The sequence below is a fragment of the Bremia lactucae genome, linkage group LG10 (genome assembly GCF_004359215.1).
Source record: "Bremia lactucae strain SF5 linkage group LG10, whole genome shotgun sequence".
NCBI classification, from domain to species: Eukaryota; Oomycota; class Peronosporomycetes; order Peronosporales; family Peronosporaceae; genus Bremia; species Bremia lactucae.
In genome coordinates, this window is record NC_090619.1 from 2,876,730 (window position 1) to 2,894,470 (window position 17,741).

At 46.2% G+C, this 17,741-nt stretch overlaps 5 protein-coding genes across 5 annotated transcripts; 3 read left to right on the plus strand and 2 right to left on the minus strand.

Annotated features, from left to right (window-relative positions):
* Positions 1–1,591: 1,591 nt before the first annotated feature.
* Positions 1,592–1,891, plus strand: CCR75_008972 (uncharacterized protein; the record flags this gene model as incomplete). The annotated part of the gene is made up of 1 exon (XM_067967019.1): positions 1,592–1,891. One exon carries the CDS (start codon positions 1,592–1,594, stop codon positions 1,889–1,891), a length of 300 nt encoding a protein of 99 aa, XP_067814550.1.
* Positions 1,892–2,392: 501 nt separating this feature from the next.
* Positions 2,393–6,945, plus strand: CCR75_008973 (uncharacterized protein; the record flags this gene model as incomplete). The annotated part of the gene is made up of 8 exons (XM_067967020.1): positions 2,393–3,318; positions 3,502–3,661; positions 3,726–4,139; positions 4,206–4,528; positions 4,591–4,666; positions 4,741–5,954; positions 6,023–6,552; positions 6,621–6,945. 6 exons carry the CDS (start codon positions 2,393–2,395, stop codon positions 5,278–5,280), a joined length of 2,439 nt encoding a protein of 812 aa, XP_067814549.1. The 3' UTR covers positions 5,281–5,954; positions 6,023–6,552; positions 6,621–6,945.
* CCR75_008974 (uncharacterized protein) lies at positions 5,377–6,788 on the minus strand (the record flags this gene model as incomplete). Its single annotated transcript, XM_067967021.1, has 3 exons — positions 5,377–5,946; positions 6,016–6,552; positions 6,621–6,788. 3 exons carry the CDS (start codon positions 6,786–6,788, stop codon positions 5,377–5,379), a joined length of 1,275 nt encoding a protein of 424 aa, XP_067814548.1.
* A 921-nt stretch (positions 6,946–7,866) lies between the features above and the next one.
* CCR75_008975 (uncharacterized protein) lies at positions 7,867–11,320 on the plus strand (the record flags this gene model as incomplete). The annotated part of the gene is made up of 2 exons (XM_067967022.1): positions 7,867–11,071; positions 11,106–11,320. The coding sequence occupies 2 exons, from the start codon at positions 7,867–7,869 to the stop codon at positions 11,318–11,320; spliced, it is 3,420 nt and encodes a 1,139-aa protein (XP_067814547.1).
* Positions 11,321–11,531: 211 nt separating this feature from the next.
* On the minus strand, positions 11,532–12,290 carry CCR75_008976 (uncharacterized protein; the record flags this gene model as incomplete). Its single annotated transcript, XM_067967023.1, has 4 exons — positions 12,056–12,290; positions 11,905–11,983; positions 11,662–11,843; positions 11,532–11,597 (listed from the first exon to the last, which is right to left on the minus strand). Exons 1-4 carry the CDS (start codon positions 12,158–12,160, stop codon positions 11,532–11,534), a joined length of 432 nt encoding a protein of 143 aa, XP_067814546.1. The 5' UTR covers positions 12,161–12,290.
* Positions 12,291–17,741: the final 5,451 nt, after the last annotated feature.

The following is a 17,741-nucleotide window of genomic DNA, read 5'->3' on the forward strand; positions in this document are numbered from 1 at the left end:
ACGATGGTCTCGCCTGGGTCGTTTCTCTCTTCATATAACCGACTGCTGAGGTTTCACTTTCTGTGTCCGTTTTAAAACGATTACACTCAAACGTCATAAAGATGTTTGAGCGTACACAAAATGTCCAACATCAACAGTCCGGGCCTCTAGGCAACCTGCTGGTTTTTATGCACCCGGCGATCGGATTCAAACCTAATTCGAATGGTATTGCAAACATATGCCAGTGAGCTGTGTAATCTGCATGTATTGTAGAATTAATACGAAAAGCCTTTGTACAGATCGGAGCATCTGGTGCAATTTTCCCACGTCTGGTCTCAGATAGAGTCACTCGCTTAAAATAAGACCCAGTTCCCTTTTGCTGGTACATGTACCAGTAGCGATCCTGATACAGAAACCAGCGAGCGAGCTGAGAGTGAATGACCTCTCTTGCCATTCACATCGCTGACCTGATCATGCCCGCTTTCGCCGACACAATATCCAACTGGTACAAAACTCATAAAGCTTTGCCAAAGAGAGCTGTTCGAATGCAGTTGAAATTCCGACTGGAATCCGAATGGCCGGTCATTGAATTTGGACACGAAAAGCATCGCGGCGCGAAGAATGTGTACAACATGAGCAATATTTTCGCTACAAAAATCCTCTGCTGCAACTTTGGTGACTATATTTAATGTTATTTGGTCTACAATCGCAAAGTTTCGTTGCGTACAAGCCATTTTTGCTTCGTTGTGTTTCGACTAGCCCCTTTTACTAGCATGTCCACATTCCTGCTTGTGCTCATGAACCAGCTAATGTTATTAGCTTTGACGTTTTGCGATAGCAATTCCTGTAAGTATCCTGGCAGAGCAAATTTTGGATGCTATCGTCATGGTTGTGATCGACTACAAGCGTCCCTATTAAATTTATAAACAGTTCCTTGAAGTTACCAATGTCAAAGCTGAAGATTAATACTTGAAGGAAGCAACCACACGACAAATGCGAAGATCTCCGCGGGAGATAATAAATAATTATGGTGTTGTCACATGGTGTATTAGTGGAAGCCCCGATTTCTGTGACGACGTTATAGACGCAGTTTGCACCGGCACTCAAGGTGGGAGGACCTGTGCGATAGTGCTCTTCAGGTATTACCTGAGTATTACCTGGCTATTCAATTTTACATAAGTGGCTCTGCCAATGGCAGCCCACCCACAGGAGCAGCTGGGGGTTCCGAACACAGGATTGCCCATTGCAATATTAAGTTAAATTAACACCCGGAGGACGTAGCTAGTGGACGTATACCGTAAATGAGACTTAGTACAAAAAATGGATGCAATACTGAATTCAAGTCAAGAGTGTCAGAAATTCGAGGGTTTTTACGACAAGTAATATAATACGTCCAGTCTCGTTGCGCACATTCGCAGCAAGCGGCTGGAAAGGCTAAGTTTCCGTACACGCCACAAGCGACGAGACCTGCTGGCTGTCAGGGCACTATAGGCCGCGCAGCTGGCAAGAGAAGCACACGCACAGCAACTGTAGCTAATGACTCAAGCTCACTGTGCAATTTGCCGCCTGCGTCTGTAGCCTTCACACCAGAAGTCTCCACCTCCCTGCAATTATGCTGGGCAAGCGTCATTTATCCGAGATGGAAGCCTGCGTCACTGAATATTACCGACTGGAGTGCCTGCGTGCACTATACGCGAAGCAAGAGCGTCCGCTTGATTGCGCCTGGGTAAGAAAAGATATGATGGCCAAGCCTCCCCGCCGGGTACGCAAGGGTGTATCATTTTCGATGGTCCCCGAGATCATTGGCTGTGCCGACCCCGCCGTTGACCGGACCCCGATCGACGTTTCTCCAATTTCCAAGTTTGAGCTGTTCGTACTTCTTTCTCTGCGGACGTTTCCTATTCAGGCCTAAATTATCAAGTCTCGACAGCCTGCAAAAGACGACTAGACTACCATTATAGTACACCAGACAAATTCTATCTTGAAACCCTCCGCGCCACTTCGCTTGATACGAAGCGCTGCCAAAACTCGCACATCTTATGCTAGAGTGGATCTTGGAGACGGAGCACATCAGTGACGTGCTATTGTGTTGCTGACGAAGAACGGTATAATAATTAATCGAATATTTAATAAAGTTGGACACCATATCGTATTTTTAGGTTTTGCGCAATACTAGATTGCATGTGTACGAGCTTGTCTCACACATAGATAGGTTCACAAGATGAAAGCGTCAACATCATAAGAATATCCAGCAAAAGTCAATTATCTATGCAGGGGCCTGAAAAGAAAACGGCATAAATATATTTTAGCTGAGCACGTTGTCGTGTTTCATTGGTTTAAAAGATCATCTGACTTTACGATCTCTGATTTACTAAAAGTCGAAAGTTTTTCTAAGTTATTCTGAAAGGCCGACATGACACGAACTTTGCGTGGTATCTGTAGCTCACCGCTATCATCGGACGATGAGGACAAAGCTTTCCCAGAACTCAATTCATCTCCTGCAGTATTACGTAAGAAAATTCGGCCGGCAAGAGTCAAGCGGAAGCCAAGGGCTAAGAGATCAATTGTGCAGCAAAAGAAGCTTAAGACCACTCCACGAAAAAGTACCACGGAATTAATAAGTGAAGCACCGCAGGATTTTGTTGAGTACCTGTCCGAGCAGCTCAGTCCTTTGCAGCAAGCAAAACATGAAATCGAGTTTAATTATGCGCAAGGCTATATCATTAAGCTTCCGCAATTCAAGAGCAAGCAGGGCGATTTGGAGAAGTGGATCCAAGCGTTAGGCTTTTTTTCAAGCTCTTCTAAACAGCCTAATATCCTGTGTTTAAGTAGCTTAAAAGTGGACATAATAGTAAATGAAATTAAGCAGCGAGTGCCACTGCCTGCCGCTGCCATGGATTCGACTATGATCCGAATGAATAACTACTACAAACACTTGGATTCGAAAGAGATAGAAGTCGTATCACCCTCAAGAAATCAGCGTTTATTGCATCGATTGCAACACCGACGATTGGAAACGACAACGCCGGTAAACCGAAAAGACCGTCGTCTAGCGAGACGTCTGTCAAAGTTAGAACGAATGACAGACCGCCGACTGTCCTTCATTGTACCGTCAGATGCGACAGCTTTACCACCAGTAGAAGTGTTAATTTTTGGTGAAAGAAATGATTTGGAATCACTGACACCAGTTAAGCGAGACTCCCATTTCCGAGGACAAAAGCAGAATTTTTTTTTCAAACGTGTTCTTCACCTTGTGCTGTACTCTGGATATGTGGACATAAGAGCTTATAAAGAAGTACTTAGAAAAGTCTCTTTAATGTGGGAAAAAGTTGTCATCATGTGCGTACAAATTCGTGAAAGAACATTAAACTTATCGGTTTACATTTTATTTTTTATACGCGGACTATTTCACATCCAACTAGGGCATATGCATGGACAATTACAGACTACGCCAAGTATGAATGCTCTGTTTTAGTTCAAAATGGTGTTGCTTTTCGTAATATTGTTGTTTTTCTGCAATAGAACAGACAACTTGTACACGACAGATAAACTTTACCGTCTCCACCCACGTGGCCACTACCTTGCAGAAGGGGCGTATAAGGAAGTTTATAAGGTTTTTTCAGAAGAAAAGAAGCGGCTCGAAGCTGTTAGCGTGATGGATATTTGTGACATTGGCAATCAGGTATATGCAGCATTTCTAACTAGCCATAAGATACTCAAGTTTTCTAAGTCCGAACTCCTTGCAGAACTTTATTCGTCAAGAGGTAGCGCATTCTGTTCTGCTGTCCGACGCAACTGAACGCGGGATTTGTCCCAATTTTCTTCAAGTTTTTGATGTTTTTCTTGCAAACAAGCGACCATACCCTGATCGCTGGGGGAGTAAAAAGCATCGCGAACCAAATGAATTATTGAGAGGCGAATACAATAATTATGAACTTGAGAGCAAGCAGCAACAATCACTAGCTTGTGACAATCAAAAGCAAATATTTCAGTATATGCGAATGGAATATTGCGATGGTGGGGATCTTGAAGGCTTTATCAGTCTGCACGAGAACAAAACTCTTCCCTTAAATTCCGTAGCTGTTCCATTCTTTTTTCAAATGGTATTTGGCTTGTATTGTGCGCGCGAAAAGTATAACTTGCGGCATTGTGATATCAAGGTACGTCGCAGTTGCCTCACTGCTGCGAAAATTTCACTAATACCCGTGATCTCGTGTTGTGAAAAGCTGCTCAATTTTTTTTTGAAAACCGCTAGTCGTTCTAAGCTTTGCAAAACCTCAGGCGCTGATGTGGTTTTGCACTATATGCTAGAAGATGTCTGCTTTGTTCTTCAAATGCCTGCCTCATATTCTTTCTGGATTAAGTTAGCGGATTATGGTGCAGCTGTCTCGAATCCCGAAAGTTTGGGAAGTCCTGTCACAATGGACCAATTTGCTACTCTGGAGAATTCCCCCGTCGAGTATCTGCTTTATGGTGATGCAGCGAAGCAGTCCTACGCTGCCGATACGTTTTCTCTTGGTCTTTGCCTGCTGCATTTGTTCACGGGAAGGTATGGATATATATCGTTGATTTCTATTGCCGTTATAGTTGATTAATCAAATTTTAATGAAGCGCTCCATACGAAGAAGTTTTGGAAGACGTCATTTGCCCTACAGATCTTTTGAAAGATCTGAAGGCTTTGTGGATGGTGTGTGTGTATGAATGAAATACTATTGGAATTATTGCTTTGTCTTATGTGGTCTTTTTACTGCCCTATAATAGAGCCCTCGAAAAAAATCGAGGTTTTCTGTGATTAAAAGCGTCGCTCGCGGGGACGATGAAGATACGCTCTGCCACACTTTGTATCGATACATTGTTTTGTTTGACCTACCTAACACAAATCCAAATGAAAGTTGCGGCATGGACAAAGTGTGGCAGCTACTGTTAAAGCATTTGCGACCAGAGGATCTGGCAGTCACTCGCCCTCAGCTGAGACGCAAACAAGCAGCGATTGCAAACGATGCAAGAACCGCTTCAGAACAATTCAAGTATGATCAGTCCCTATACTCTATTGCAAAGGGTTCCAACGGTATTATTGATCGGTGTCGTCAAGGGCTAATGGCCATTCCGGGGGCAATGGATTTGCTAAAAAATATGGTGGAGTTTGACCCGTCAAAGCGCCTCACTTTGAAGCAGATACTCTTTCATTCAATGTTTTTAAACCTCCGCTCGTCATCACTTCAAGAGCAAGTACCAGCAGATTACGTTATTAGCTACTATAAAAGGCATAATAAAAGTAGTCGAATACTGTTAGACGTGTAACGTCCGGTCGACATATTCGCACATGTTAAACATGTTAAACATTTCTTGTATTTACACATTCTATAATAATGCAAAGAGAACTGCAGAGCTGACCGTCTAGTCACTCCATTCTCTCATTAGACCTTCCATGCGATGTAATGTAATCTCAATCGGACGCTTGGCAGTGCAGATCTCACAAATTGTCTCTTTTGGCTTCAGAAACTTTCGTCCGTTCAGGGCAATGACGCGAGCACCAACCAAAATGTTGTGTCTCCTAGCAATCGAGTCATCGTCAACGCTACTCACAATGCAATAAAAAGCATTTGTAGATAGTGAACAGCCAAGCTCTTCCTTGTCATGCAGCGTAACCTTTATCTCCTCCGTCCTGGGTTTTGGAATGGAGGGAACTATGGGCTCTAGCGCTGACTGTGAGCGAAACATAAAGTGAAATAGCATTGGCTTTGGCAGCCTTCGAAGCATATTTACAATTTCGTCAAATTTCAAATTCTTCGTGTTGTTCAGGCCGATCAAGAAACTCCCAATGATAATATTTGCTCGTTGTGCAGCACCACCTGGAATTATTCGAGAGACCTCCGCATATCCGTCAGTGGCCTTAACTAACGATAATCCTAAACATTCTCCGGGAATTCCGATATGCCGTTCATATTTTCGCCACGTCATAGCATTCTAATAAAGTAAGAGCAATGAATAATTAGTAAGCATACACCATCATAAAGCAAAAGTAAACAGATGTACCCATGAGCTGATTGTACAGATCTGAGAGTGTGAATCTAACTGACTTAGAGATACCATGGAAGAGCAAGTTGTGCACTTGACACTGTCAATATCGCTCGATACATGCGTCTTCATCATTGGCGTTGATAAAGGTTCATTCACTTCTTTAAAAGCAGACATATCTTCTCTTAATAATACGGTGTCCTTAAGTGTCGACAGAAACGACGTAGCCGTAAACACGCTATCCGTTGAAAGATCTGCCTTTAAAGCAGCCAGCGAAACTTGGCTCGAATAAGCTCTTGCGACGCTGGACGAGTACTTTTCCTCCATACAAATATTGCCGGATCGAATACCAGCGCATACTGCCAGCCATTTGGCATTTCCACCTGCTTTTAGTAAGCGCACCTCATTCATCGACCACGAGTCCATGACAAGTGACTTGACAAAGCTAGTACGCACTCCCAGAGAACGGTGTTTCCCCGCGCATACTAAACACAGCAGCACGCCAAATGAAACTCCCGCCCACTGCGGACAGACGGCCTTGCAATCAACACAACGCTGCTAGCACAAACATAATTAGCCAAAAATAAATAAGTGCTGTTGATGCCACAAAGACGTGATCGTACATCATTGCCCGGTAGCAGACGGATCGCTACCTCAATCGCAGGCGACAAATGCATTACGGGGGCTGGCTGAGGCATCACAGCTCGCTTGGCAGCAATGAATGCTGAATTACTACCTTTGGTGGGGGAGCTGCAGCTAAAAGACGTTTGGGCGTCTTGAGGCTGTGTCATATTGACGACTAAAGGTTTGCAATTGGACCGCGAGACTCAGCTGTTCTCCGTATGTAAAACGGTGGGGAGATGGGGGATGGCCAACTTCTGACCGCATATGCGAACAATTTGCGGGACATGCGGCATTACACCGTTTTGAAAATCTCATCAAATAGCCCACTAATCAGTCTACTAGCATAAAAATAATCTCAATGCGTCAAAGGCGAGGATGGATGGACTGCATATTTATGTGCGAATGGTGCAAGCATATAAATGTCAGGCTTAGATGTAGTTATAATCGGAGCAAACTATGTGTCGTCTCGTTAATCGCAATGAACTCGCTGTATTTTCACGAAACGAACAACCTATCTGAAAGGGAGATAAGCAATATGACCATCCAACCTTAGTCCTTTAATATTGCCGTTTGTGCATGGCAAGAAAAATGGTTAGTGTGAAGAAAACCTCGATAACCATAAGCGCGGCCTCAATGTTGTCACCGTTGATGCTACCGGCTTAGAAAATCTCACGCTTTTTGCTAAGGATATGGCCAAACCGGGGTCGTAAAGCATAGCAACAGCTAAAAAGCTGGACGAGCACTGGTTCGCATTTACAAATTGCAGCAGAACAGAGTTTGCCTGTCTAATTTTCTACATATTATTAAAATGACAGTGATTATACGAAGTTTTTATTTCTCTTCAGCCAGATCAGCGCATATTTTGATGCGCGGCGCAGTCACATCGATCCTCTTATTGAATGTTTTTAAAATTAATTTAGACAGGATCTTTCATGACGACAAGCGCAATTTCGTCTTGTCGATTAAGCCAGAACACAGTTGTCAATTACGGCATGGTTTCTTAAACTTCCTACGCTGGTTGCGCAAGTGCGTTGAAAATCATCACTATAGCGTCGTTTAAGTCCTCCTGGCGTGATATTACGTGGTAAATGTCACTCTACCACCAGATAAAATTTATACATCTTTTTAGCTGCACTCGCAGACGACGCTATAGCTTGTACAAAATGTTATTCGTAGCCATCTCATCAACCGTAATGGTTGGCTGTCCAATATTGTTTTATTTAAACAATACTTTGGCTTGTCAATATGGACTTCCCTGCGCTGGTAGCCGCTCTCATGAGCAACGACAATGCGACTCGGAAGCAGGCAGAGATATTGTTCGAAAGTGTCAAGGTCGAACAGCCGCAGACGCTCGTGGTCAATCTCGTGCACCTACTGCGCTCCAGTCCTGAACCTGAAGCGCGTGCGTTCGCTTCTGTGCTACTACGCCCGTTGGTTGAATTAAAAGGTGGCATTTATGCGCAGCTGGACGCACCCACTCAGTTAACGCTGAAGGCCCAGCTGCTTGAAGCCTTGACCAACGAACCTCTACCGCATATTCGCCGCAAGCTTGGCCATCCGATCGCCGAGCTCGCTAATTTCTCAATCACTAAAGAGCAAACGTGGCCCGAACTGCTCAGTGTCGTTTCAGCGCTTGCTACGCACGTCGACGCACTGCTCCGAGTGACAGCGTTTGACGTTTTAGCGCAATTAGCTGAGTACGCTAGCGACGTACTGGCCGCACATAAGAAAAGTTTTCTGACACTTTTTACAACCTCGCTCAACGACGAAAATACTGAAGTCCAAATTGCTAGTTTAAAGGCTGTATCCGCGTTTCTTTTGACCCTCGAGGACAAGCAAGAGCTCTTGGCTTTCGCCCACCTAATCCGTCCCATACTCCGTATTATCGAGATGCTAGTCAACGTAGGTGATGAAGCCGCGTTCCGGAATGTGCTTTCTGCTCTTGTCCAGATTGCTGAAGTGCATCCAAAGTTTTTTCGTAACGCACTCGATGACGTGGCTCGTGCAATGATCTTCGTATGCTCGTCGCAGGAGCTCGAGTCCGAGACTCGTGAGCTTGGACTAGAATTTCTCATTTCATTGTGTGAAAATGCTGGTGGCATGGTACGCAAGTCACAATTGATTGTTTCGAACGTCGTGCCTTTGGTTCTGCAGCTCATGTGTGAGGTTGACGAAGATGTCACGTGGATTCAAAAGTTTGATGATCCAGAGACGTTTACCGAAGCCAATGATTCTGATACCTCCATTAGTGACGCAGGCGCGGCGGCAATAGATCGTCTAAGCTCATCGTTAGGAGGCAATGCAGTGTTGCCTGTAGCTATCCCCGTCATCAAGAGTTTCTTACGTGATGGCGATTGGCGAAAACGTCGCGCTGGGCTTTACGCGATTTGCTTGCTTGGTGAAGGCGCAAAGACTCTGATGACCCGTGAACTAGACAATGTTGTGTCCATGGTGCTACCTTTTTTGAGTGACCAAAATCCGCGCGTGCAGTACGCTGCGCTTCACAGTATCGGTCAACTTGCCGAAGATTTTGGAGAAGTAGAGAAGGGAAGGAACTTTCAGGCTAAATTTCACGCTGTCATTATCCCTGCATTGACGGCGCTGATTCAGAACGAACAGACTGTCATGCGTACTCGTGCGCTGGCAGCCAGTGTGGTGATTAATTTTTGTAGTACGAATGTATGCAAGGCTAAGTACGTAGCTCCATACAGCCAAGCGCTGTTGGAAGCTCTATTTCATGCCATGCGCTCGTGCCCACGCCAGGTACAGGAACAGGCAATCACTGCTGTTGCCAGTGTTGCTAAGGTTATTGGGGACGAGTTCTTGCGTTTTTACGACATCTTCATTCCACTTGCTAAAGAGGTATTGACGAATGCTCATGGGAGGGAATATGCTTTGTTGCGGGGAAAGTCGATGGAATCTATTGCATTAATTGGCCAGGCTGTAGGAAAACAGCGGTTTGTTCGTGATGCCAAGTCGATTATGGAGATCTTGGTCCGAGTGCAAACTAGCGAAGAGCTGGAGGGTCCTGAGGTGCAGTACGTAGCTCAATCGTGCGTTCGTATTGGTAGTATCTTAAAGGAAGAATTCGTGCCGTACTTGCCGCACGTAGTGCCGTCGCTGATTAAACAGGCGATGATTCAGCCCAACATTCAGCTGTCTGATATTGATGACGATGCTGTCGTGGAGGATGGCCAGACTGCTGACGGTAAAGACGCAATGACGCTGGAGATTCGTGGGGTAGGGAAGAAGCGACTAGAGATAAATACGAGTGCGTTGGAAGACAAGACAAATGCATGCAACATGCTGTACCAATTGGCTCTTGATTTGGAAGGCTGGTTTTATCAATACGTGGCGGAAGTGGCTGAGGTAATGATCCCGTTGATTGGCTTTGAATACGTCGAGGATATTCGCATTGTCAGTAGCTTGACAATGGCAAAGCTGCTGATTTGCGCTGTAGACGGCACGCTCAATTACGGCCACAGTGGCGCTGATTTGCGATTTCCACAGCAGCTTTTTGAAAAGTTTTTCGAGCCATTGTTGAAAGGTTTGCAAGAAGAGGAGGATCTTGAGTGTCTTGGTGCTTATGCTGAAGCCATGTCGGCCGTGTTAGAGGTGTGTAAGGAGAGTCTGGAAAAGGGCTTTAATGTCGGCGTTCCACTTGAACACGTTCCGCGCGTGGTAGAAATATACAAGACTGTTGCGTCTAATAGTGCTCAGCGTTTATTAACTCAACACCACGAAAATCAGCAAGACGAAGACTATGATGCTGAAGCGGCTTTGCAGCAGACAGAGAACAACGAGCTCGAGGAAGGAGTTTTCCGCTCAATGGTCGACTCAATTGGCTGGATTGTGAAGATCCAAAAGGAAGCATTTTTTTCTGTTTTTCACACGCAATTGCTGGCGTTTGTGACCCCGCTGCTTGAGCAAAAGACTGTTCCGATGCTACGCGGCCAGGCCATTTGCATGATTGATGACATTATCGAGCACTGCGGTGCTGCTGCCCAGGAGCTGTTGCCGCTCTTTTTGAATCAACTTGTCCAAGGCCTTGAAGACCAGAGCTCGTCGGTTGTCCAAGCCTCGGCTTATGGCATTGGTATCAGCGCTGAGAAATGCGGGATGGCTTTTGATCCATTTCGTCAAAATGCTCTAGAAAAGCTCGTTCATTTAATTAATGCGTCTGCCAATGTGGACGATGAAGAATGTGGAGCTGCTCGTGACAATGCTGTTAGTGCTGTGGCCAAGATTTGCCTGGCTTGTGAGGGTGCTGTCGATGCTGCAAAGATTTGGCCTTTATGGCTCCAATGGTTGCCGCTTCATACAGATGTGCTCGAGGCTCGTGACGTTCATTCTCGTCTCCTATCACTGGTGATTAGTGGCAATGCTCACGTGCTTGGTGCTGGCTATTCGAATTTTCCTCAAATCCTGAAAGTATTTGCTTCTGCTCTCGGTACGTCTTTAAAATTTATATTTATGACGAAAAGATGTGTATTTAACAATTTGTTACTGGAAAGTGTTTGACTCAGCGGAGGCAGAGGAAGCTGTCCGAGACGATGATATATCGACTATTTCGAAAGAGTCAAAATCTCAGCTTCGCGAATTGCTAGCCAAGCTGCAGTCGCAATTGCCAGGGCCAGTGGTCCAAGGTGCTTGGTCAAAGCTCAGCAGCGACGAGCAATCGGCTCTTTCTCAGCTGTAGTGAGTTAAGAATTTGTCGATGTCGGACATGCAATTGAATATTTGACAATGATAGAATAGAAATTGAAATTGGTTTTACGTATAAGCAGGTAATGCAATTAAGATGTTAATTTACAAACTGGATAGATTTTCAAGTAATTACGTCAATAGTATATCATTCTGCCCACAGTCACCTGTTTCGTCAATTTAAAATGATGCCAGCAAATCACTTCTTAAACAAAAGTTTGAGGGCTAGTCCCGCGACGACCACAGCTCCAACAATGCCCATACTCACTACACTGTCTTCTGCTAGCACCAAATATTATAAGTCTTTAGAGGTAAGAGCAACGTTAAAAGTGTTACCGTGCCTTTTGCCACAACCTCCTTCATTTGTTTATGCAGTTGCTGTGCTTTCAAATGTGATGGATCTACGCGAATCAAGCGCTCGCAGTAACTTCGACTAGCGCGATATTCTCCTAATTCACATAGTGTCAGAGCAATCCAGTACAAACTCTCCTTGAGAGCATAGTTCTGTGCCAAGAGGTCTGAGAACGGATTCCTGTGAGCCTTCCACTACTATTTTTATCATCTATAATTACTAAATACCTTCCAGTAATGCAATGGCACGGTATTTGTCATCACGCTTGCGGCTTTTTGCCAATGCAACAGCATATCGTAGTTTGACCTTTACTCCGAAACGGCAACAGATAAATCATTTACACAGCGATGGGCCGGTTCCTGATGAAGAAGACGTTACCTGATGGGATGGCTGTTCTTTCTCCTGCTCTTGCAAATATTCTTCGCGAGCAGCAGATACTTCTTCAGGGGAAAACCACTCCACGTTTTCTTTAACACCTTTCATTGCTATGGCGCTCGGCAACTAGGATGGCTAAGACTTTTTGCTTTTGCTGGTGCAAAATACACAAAAGGTCTATTTTGAGTCGACATTTGATTAAACACCTTAAAGCTCAAATTAATTTAAGCTGACGACGACAATGATTAAATTTCATGACAGCGACCGCAACGCGGTCGTAAGCGCGAACGCAATAGATTTTTTTTCAGTCACAATATATTTAATATGAATCCCCATCGAGCGCATTTGAGACAACACAAACAACAATGTCGCGACAAAAGTGTCTGTGACCAATTCCACCGCCACCAGGAAACCGTCTTGGAGGACAGACCAAACGCGTTGACGCTATATTACTAACATGTGAGCCTGGTGCGTCAACTAAACAGTATGCTGATTTCAACATAGATTTTGAGAGGATCAACACAAATCAGCACAGCTTATCAAAATTAGCCCCTACCATTCCAGCACAGCTTGATAAATCCCATATGTATGAAATCATACCGGGATGTATTCGATCCCACGACATCTCAGGGCATTTACTATCTCCTCGGCAGATTTCAAGACGTGCTGGAGCACATCGACTTAGGATGCCTCCGCCATTTTGTCTTCGACGGCCTCGAACACCTCGTTCGACGACCCGTCCGTTTTACCGGGAATGATCCAAACGTCACTCGTTTTGACGTGACTTTGATCGTCCTTATTTGTACGGTACTCGTTTCCGAGTCACCATAACCTTTAATTGTGAAGCGAAGCCGTTGCTCTCTCGGCTAACGCACCCCTTCCAACCGCACCAGGCTCTAGGCTTTGTTCCGGCTCTTTCTACGCTTGACTTCTTGTCAGCTCGCTAACTACTGCCAGATGCTCTCGGCTCTGTACAGGACCATTAAACGCATGACTATGCTTTTCACTGCAGTAGCCTCTACGAGCTGGGTAGGGCTTGGTGACGTTTGACATCCCGTCAACGCACTCTTAACTGTGTCGGACACAACATCAGCTACATAAGCCTCTCGGAGGAGCATATCTTTTCCGGTGTCCTGCGTAGAGTAAGCAACTGTGCGTGTACGCCAGTCTATATATGGTTGGGGTCTTGCCAACCATGGCATGTCTGTAATGAGGTCATACAACTTCTCCATACATAGCACTGTGAACTTCTCTTTACAGGAGAAGTCATTAAACTGAAGGCGAGTTCAACTTGGACTCCCTCAGACTTTACGAGCGCGTCGTTTGCTAAACGAAGGGTCGCCTCTTCTGGCTTGCCATCCTGGCAAATCGACTCATTCACCGCCGGTCTCTGTTTAAGAGCTGCGAGTTTTTCACAAAATTATGTGACGTCCCGAATCCACGAGAAGGGTCATTACATGGTCATAGCCTCTTACTCGAGCGCTATCGACCAGCAGGGTTGAGGTTCGAAGTTTCGGAACCTCATACCTATTTTTTCAATAACTCTGGACTTAGAGTCCGCGTCAGTAGGGCATCCGGCTTCTAATGTGCTCCTGCATTTCCCGAACTCTCAGTGGTCGATGCCGAACTCACGCGCCTTGCACGCTGGTTCTTGCCATCACCCTTCGGGAAGGGAGTCATCTTGCTGGGCGTCTGAGTACCAGCAGGGACTCTGGCATAGTAGCGAGCCCTGCATTGCCCGACTCCATTGGGGTGGCATCCAACCTTTCGGCCGACACCTTATCCAAATTGTCGCCGAGACGCTGTTGAAAGATTGCTTCTCAGCTAGGTCAATTTTAATTGCCTCTTCCATCGTCGACGGCACCTTTCTAAAACGGGCCTGTCGCGAGGGGCCGTGCCGCAGTCCGTTCATAAACGTAGGCACCTTTATGCATTTCGGATCGGACCCTCACTAATAAACGCCAGCAGCAAGCGCATCTCCTGCAAACATCCTTCCAGGGATCGCTTCGTTTGTCGCGCTTCGAAGAAGCGCGTCTGAAGCAACACTTTGTTGTTCAGCAGCTGATACATGGCGCAAATCTTTGTCTTAAAGATCACATATGAAGGGAACGCCTTACCGTCCGCCATAATCGCCGAGAAAGCTTACTCTAAGGCCTTACTACGAAAGTGAGACATACCATCCGGGTGTCGTCCTTGATGAGCTGCGTCACACCGCATTGCTCCATGGCTAACAACAGGTGGACAATCCTGTGCGCCGCTGTTCCATCGAACTTGGGCTGGTCTATTCGAATGGGCCTCGGCTAAAAAATCCGAGCGGAGAGCGTCTCAACGTTTCTGTTGATAACCTCGTTCCAAGACTATTCACGCCTAAGCTCATTCTGAGTCTTCAGGATGCACTTAACCGCAGCATGGCTGTGTGCCTCGGACGCGACCCTTCGCTGTCTGAGCACAAATGTATCGAACTGCTTTAACTGAGCAAAATGTTGCTCAGGAGAACTGCACAAGAGCCTGGCCCGGGCTTGCTCGCCAGCCCTGCGCCAAGTTCTCTGCCACCTCTCGATGACGATTGAAGAGGTGTGAAAAATGCGCTTAATGGATATTGAGGCTCATCCTTACTGACACGCTCAGAGAGACGACCAAGTGTAGGCGGGCGTTTCTATAGCAGCCACGCTCTACTTAACCACACACCGTCAAGCTCAGTGAAGAAGCGGTTTGCCTGTCTTCTCTCACGTGTTGTGAGGTCGCTGGTGAGTGCCTAAGCGACCTCATCCAACGAACTAAGTACATTACAACAAGTGTCGTCACGAAAGCGGTAATCCGGCTTCACGCGCGCAGTTGTTAACTTAGGAAGTGGTTTTAGGACTGATTCATATTCAATCCAATTAACTATAAAACCTTTTAACCAATCAATAGATGCCATCTCTGTAAATGTACACCTCTACATTGCGAGCTTATCATTCTGAATACCTCGGATCTTAGATGACGCACTAGCAAGCTTTTCGTAAATTGCAGTCTGTGACAGTGACAACAGTTGGTATTTTTGGCTTATGACGCCCATCTCTCCTATCTGTCTACGTAAGAGACACGGCGATATACTTAACCATTGTTGGCATGCTTCGGTTAAACATAATTCCATCCTGCTTCGCTGGCTTGTTATTAAGTGCTTTCTGAAACCTATGCTCCCGCCCAGTCCATAATGCGATGACCTGTGGACTTGACAGCAAACGAATAGGCAGCAACAAGACGCTTTTTTACATAGACAGCTGTAACGCGTCAACAATTACATGTGGCCACTCGCCGTTTGTTACTCGCCTTTGATTCAGAAACGTCGTCCGCCCCTCGACAATACTCTATTTCGGCACATTACGATTTAGAATAACCACGATTCTTTGATTAATATAGGCGGGCACGTCGTAATGCGTCCACGCTCTACTTAGACACACACCCTAGCACAACGAGGAAGCGGTTTAACTTGCTTCTCTTGCGTGCCGTGAAGTAGTTGTGGTGGGCGCGTTAGCAACCTCACTCAACACACTAAGTACTGTGATTAAGAGTCGTCACGAGAGCGGTAATCCGGCTCCTCGTGCGCACTTATCAAGTAGGAAGTAGTTTTCAGACTGATTTATATATTTAATCGAATCAAATACAAATTCTTATTTTTACCAATTAAAATGTCATCTCTATAGATAACACTTAATATGTATTGCGAGCGTATCTTTCTAGATACCTCGCGTAACGGATGACGCTAGCCGTCATCACGGATGACGCTGGGCGTCATCCCTCCTAATGTGAATGCACCCATGTGGATAACATACACAAGGGGTGGTCACAAATGTGCACCACACCCGAGTGCTGGGTCTAATTACTATTATTTAGTAATTGACCATCCTCGTTAAGTACACTTGGTGTACTTAACGGGGACTGTGTAACATTAGGGCAACTTTAGCCCATTACACCCTTAAAGAACGAATTTACATTTTTAAATTTGTAAAAGAGGAGCCAGGAACTGCGAGCAGCTTAACGCGCCGCTAGTTCACTCAATCACTCTAGCGCACGTGTTTCCATACCCGGCGACAAAGTTGCCACCGAAAAGGGGCCACGTTGGTTGGTCGTCTGCGAAGACGCCCACTCAACCTCGTACTAAGCGCACGCGCCGCGTTAACACGCCGACAGCGTCTAATGCCTCAGTCGAAACGCCGACAGCTACTGCTACTGCCGTGATATCAGGGCTTAAGGATCCACCCCACTTTAACAGTGAAGATGTTGATCCGTCGCTCAATGTCGACTACAGTGAGTTGACACCGTTCATAGTAGTGATGCGGGAAACGAGCTCATGAGGAAGAATGATGGCGCATTATTGCCCATCCAGACTTCTCTCATGGCTCACATCATGGAGACAGCAACATTTACGAATGCTGTCTCGTCGTCTGCGCTTGATAGCGCAGCGACAGATTATGAGAGCGCTCACGGAGCCGTGGGCAAGCAACATTCCAACTAGGAAGCATCCATCATTCAGGCGGCGCCCGATAGGATTGGCGATCTCGCCCACCTAATCGCGGCTGCGTTACCTTCGTCCGTTCAGTCGCAGACATTAAGCGCTGCCGAACAACGTATTGTGGATCTCGAGGGTCAAGTCTTGCGACTGACCTCGGATCTTTAAAATGTCCGAGCGAAGGCTCGTCAGGGTTATGAACGCCTGAAGACGCGCTTGAACCTTTTGGAGAGGATAAGGAATCCGCATTACTCGCGTGATGTCCCTCGCTCTCCAAGTCCTGTTCGTGGTAGGAGGCATCGGTCCGACAGCTGTTCGCCGTCACCGTCCCCCTCACCCAATCGACGCTCGACTCACAGTCAGCGTCACCATCGGTCTCTTAGCCAGATGGGGATATGTGACCTCATTTGGGTCTACATACCGTTTCAGACGACCCACGTAAAATACGGGGTGCGTCTTCATATACGGGGGAAGGGTGAGCCTATAATTTAGGTCTCCAACCTCTTCTACCACCGTAAAGGGCCCAATGAAACGCGGCAACAACTTCGTAGTACCTCCAGGTAGTACAGAAATTGCATTTTTAGGTAGGGTAGCAGTACTTAATAGTACTTTTTCACCCACTCTAAAGCGTTCATTATTTTTGCGACCATTTCGGTCCGCATATTCTTTTTGCTTGTCCTGTGCGCTTGCCATTGCGTCACGGACTTTACGTGTGATGGCTAATCGCTCATCCACAAAGCGTTGAGCCTCGCTCACGCTTTTAGCATCAAACTCGCCTATGATACCGCCAAGAGGTCGGTCATAAGGCGTAGTTTTATTGACCACTGCTAAACTGGCAGGGTCACTAGGGCAAGTTTCTGTCTTTGAGATGATACCCTCATGGGTCATCGTCATATTGACGAAACTATGTCCCTCTTTCGCACCGAGCATAGTGAGGGGCCCTCCCCCACTAAGACTCGGGCTGCGCACAAACGAGACTGGCGTCCGAGGATGGCGCAGTCCGTTAATATAAAACGGTGTCTCACCCGTACTGGCGTGGACACTGTTATTTATAGCGAACTCCACAAAGGGCAATTGCTTGCTCCACTCTTTGGGAGTTGCTATAGTGCGTAAGACATCCGCCACGACCCGATTGGCACGTTCTGTTTGGCCATCGGTCTGGGGATGATCTGCGGTCGACATGTGGAGCTTGCTACC